General features: G+C 56.3%; 1 protein-coding gene across 2 annotated transcripts in view; it reads left to right on the top strand.

Annotated features, from left to right (window-relative positions):
- Nucleotides 1-2,491, top strand: part of CABP5 (calcium binding protein 5) — a 10,152-nt gene extending 7,661 nt beyond the window's left edge. Inside the window, exon 6 of one of the 2 annotated variants that reach the window (XM_006769957.2) lies at nucleotides 2,121-2,491. In XM_006769957.2, the coding sequence (XP_006770020.2) occupies nucleotides 2,121-2,146 (26 nt within the window). In that variant the 3' untranslated portion in view covers nucleotides 2,147-2,491. The remainder of the gene's footprint in view (nucleotides 1-2,120) is intronic. The other variant, XM_015567972.1, reaches the window with a different exon arrangement.
- The last annotated feature ends 210 nt before the right edge of the window (nucleotides 2,492-2,701 follow it).

The following is a 2,701-nucleotide window of genomic DNA, read 5'->3' as shown; positions in this document are numbered from 1 at the left end:
GCGTCCCGCCCCCCCACTTTCCTCTGCAGGGGGGCTGGTCCGTGACACCTGGCCGCTTACATTAGCTTCCTTCCGAGGCCACAGAGCCAGGCTTCCCTCGCTGTTCCCCCAGTTCCCCGCCCGAGTAACGAGATTCTGTACATGAAAAAGTTGGAGTCCTGTGCAGATGGGAGCGAAGCTCATTTGTGTGGGAGACGAATAGGGCCGTCAAGTTCTGCTGATGACACTTTCTGATGAGAAAAACCTCATAACTGCTGCCCGAAGGCCCAAGCCCAGCACCCTTCGTCTGATGGTCAGGGGCACCAGGACCCGACCCCTTCCCTCAGCCGTGTCTTCCACCACCGCCTCCGACTCTCAGTTCTGCTCCGGGAAGGTGTCCCGCCACGCTTGCCGGGCTCAGCGACCCCACACGTGCCTCTGCAGGGGGGCTGGTCCGTGACACCTGGCCGCTTACATTAGCTTCCTTCCGAGGCCACAGAGCCAGTCTTCCTGCTGGGGGTTAGTCCCAGCTGGGGAGCCTTACAGACCTTTCTGCGCGTCTCCAAAGGAAGTTATCGCCGCAGGCCTTGCTGTGTTGACTTGTGTTTGCCCCCTCGGCTGTGAAATCCTGGGGACAGTGAGGGGACTTCCCTGAACCATCTCTGCCCTGTAACTCCCGATACTTAGTATTTGCTGCACGGCTGCGACTTCGAGGTGTGGCCGGGTGCCTGCTGGTCTGGCCAGGCCCAGGTGACCAGTGGGCATCACTGAAGATGTGGAGGAGGCAGGAGATAGACCTTTGAGGAGACAGCCTCGGGCCCACCACAGGCCAGGGCAGGACAGACTGACCTCCAGACCTGGGTGGGACTGGTGAGCTCATCGCCGTTGGGTGGCACGCAGCAAAGTCAGGTCAACTGTGTTCACGTCAGGGCTCGCCACTTGCCGCCCACATGACCTCAGGCGTCCCATTGGCCAACCTTGCTGGCCTTGGTTTGCTTATCTGTGAGGTGGTACTTACCCCTCTGGGGTTGGTGGAAGAGATGAAAGAAGATACTTGTAATTACTATTTATTTAACACATACTGTGACTTATCCTATATAATAAAAGCATAATATGCAAGTTGTCCCCTCGACTGGGAGTTCGACCATGAGTTCAACCAAGGGGATGGGGTCGGTGGGCCAACTTCCTGTAGCCCCTCCCCCGGCTGGCCCGGCCCCGATTGGCCCCAACTGGGGCAGGTCGGCCAGACCACACCTGTGCACAAATTCGTGCACTGGGCCTCTAGTAAGCATTATATTGTTTAACCACCATAAAAACCATATAAGGTAATGTGTCATTTAAAAAAATAATATATTTTTATTGATTTCAGAGAGGAAGGGAGAGGGAGACATAGAAATATCAATGATGAGAGAGAATCATTGATCGTCTGCCTCCTGCATGCCCCCCACTGGGGATTGAGGCTGCAACCTGGGCATGTGCTGGGACCGGAATTGAACCCTGACCTCCTGGGTTCATAGGTCAACGCTTAACCACTGAGCCACTCTAGCAGGTGGTAACTTCTCATTTTTTTAAAAAATATCTTTATTGATTTCAGAGAGGAAGCGAGAGGGAGAGAGACAGAAACATCAACGATGAGAGAGAATCACTGGTCAGCTGCCTCCCGCACGCCCCCTATGAGGGATCGAGCCCACAACCCAGGCATGTGCCCTTGATCGGAACTGAACTCGAGACTCCTCAGTCTGCAGGCCGACGTTCTATCCACTGAGCCAAACAGGCCAGGGCCTCATTTTTGGCGATGAAGAAATCAAGACCTAGAGGGGTCAAGACATTTCCCCAAAAACATGTGGTTTCTGACACGGAGTGCACCGGGTTGTGAAAGGTCGGTTGCCTCCCGCACGCCCCCTACTGGGGATGGAGCCCACAACCCAGGCATGTGCCTTTGACCGGAATCGAACTCGAGACTCCTCAGTCTGCAGGCCGACGTTCTATCCACTGAGCCAGACAGGCCAGGGCCTCATTTTTGTCGATGAAGAAATCAAGCCTAGAGGGGTCAAGACATTTCCCAAGGACCATGTTTCTGACATGGAGGAAGGGCTCAGCAAGGTGACTGTTGCTGCTCTTACCAGGACTTTTGTTCGCAGAGTTTGTGAAGATGATGTCTCGCTGACGAGGTTCTGGGAACGCCAGCCGCTCCCCACCTGGTGATGGGGATTAAGCATGAGGATGAGGACCGAATACCCTTGGGGGGGTGAGGAGAGGGGAGGGGGACTGGAAAGACATTGGTGGGAAAGTGAGCGCCTTGCCCTGGTTGGGGGCGGTGGTGACATCTCTAGAACTGGATTAAGGAGGAAGAATCCATGAATGGAATGGGAACAGGACTGGGGTCCAGTTGCCGCCCCAAAAATTCCAGCGACCAACGCCATCTTTTGAGGCCACGTCATCCCACCTCCCCGCCACCTGCCCGCCTCTCCCCCAGCCTCCTCTTGCGTGGAGTGGTCTGTTCTCCTCACCAAGCTCAGCCCGTGGTTCTACCTTCCCCTTCCTCCTCCCTCTGCCTCCCAGCCCTCCCTCCGTTCCCGGGGCAAGAGGAGAGCTGCCCATCGCAGGCCGGACGCGGGGCACCCGGTAAGACTGGGCTGGGAGATGGTTGGTTCAAGGTGCGTCCACGTGAGTGTACCCTCTCCCTCCTGTCCTTGATTTTGGGGGAGGGGGGGTCGCGTTC

The sequence above is a fragment of the Myotis davidii genome, unplaced genomic scaffold (genome assembly GCF_000327345.1).
Source record: "Myotis davidii unplaced genomic scaffold, ASM32734v1 scaffold464, whole genome shotgun sequence".
NCBI classification, from domain to species: Eukaryota; Metazoa; Chordata; class Mammalia; order Chiroptera; family Vespertilionidae; genus Myotis; species Myotis davidii.
The sequence above is the reverse complement of the archived record's forward strand: the minus strand, read 5'-3'. Positions and strand labels throughout refer to the sequence as shown.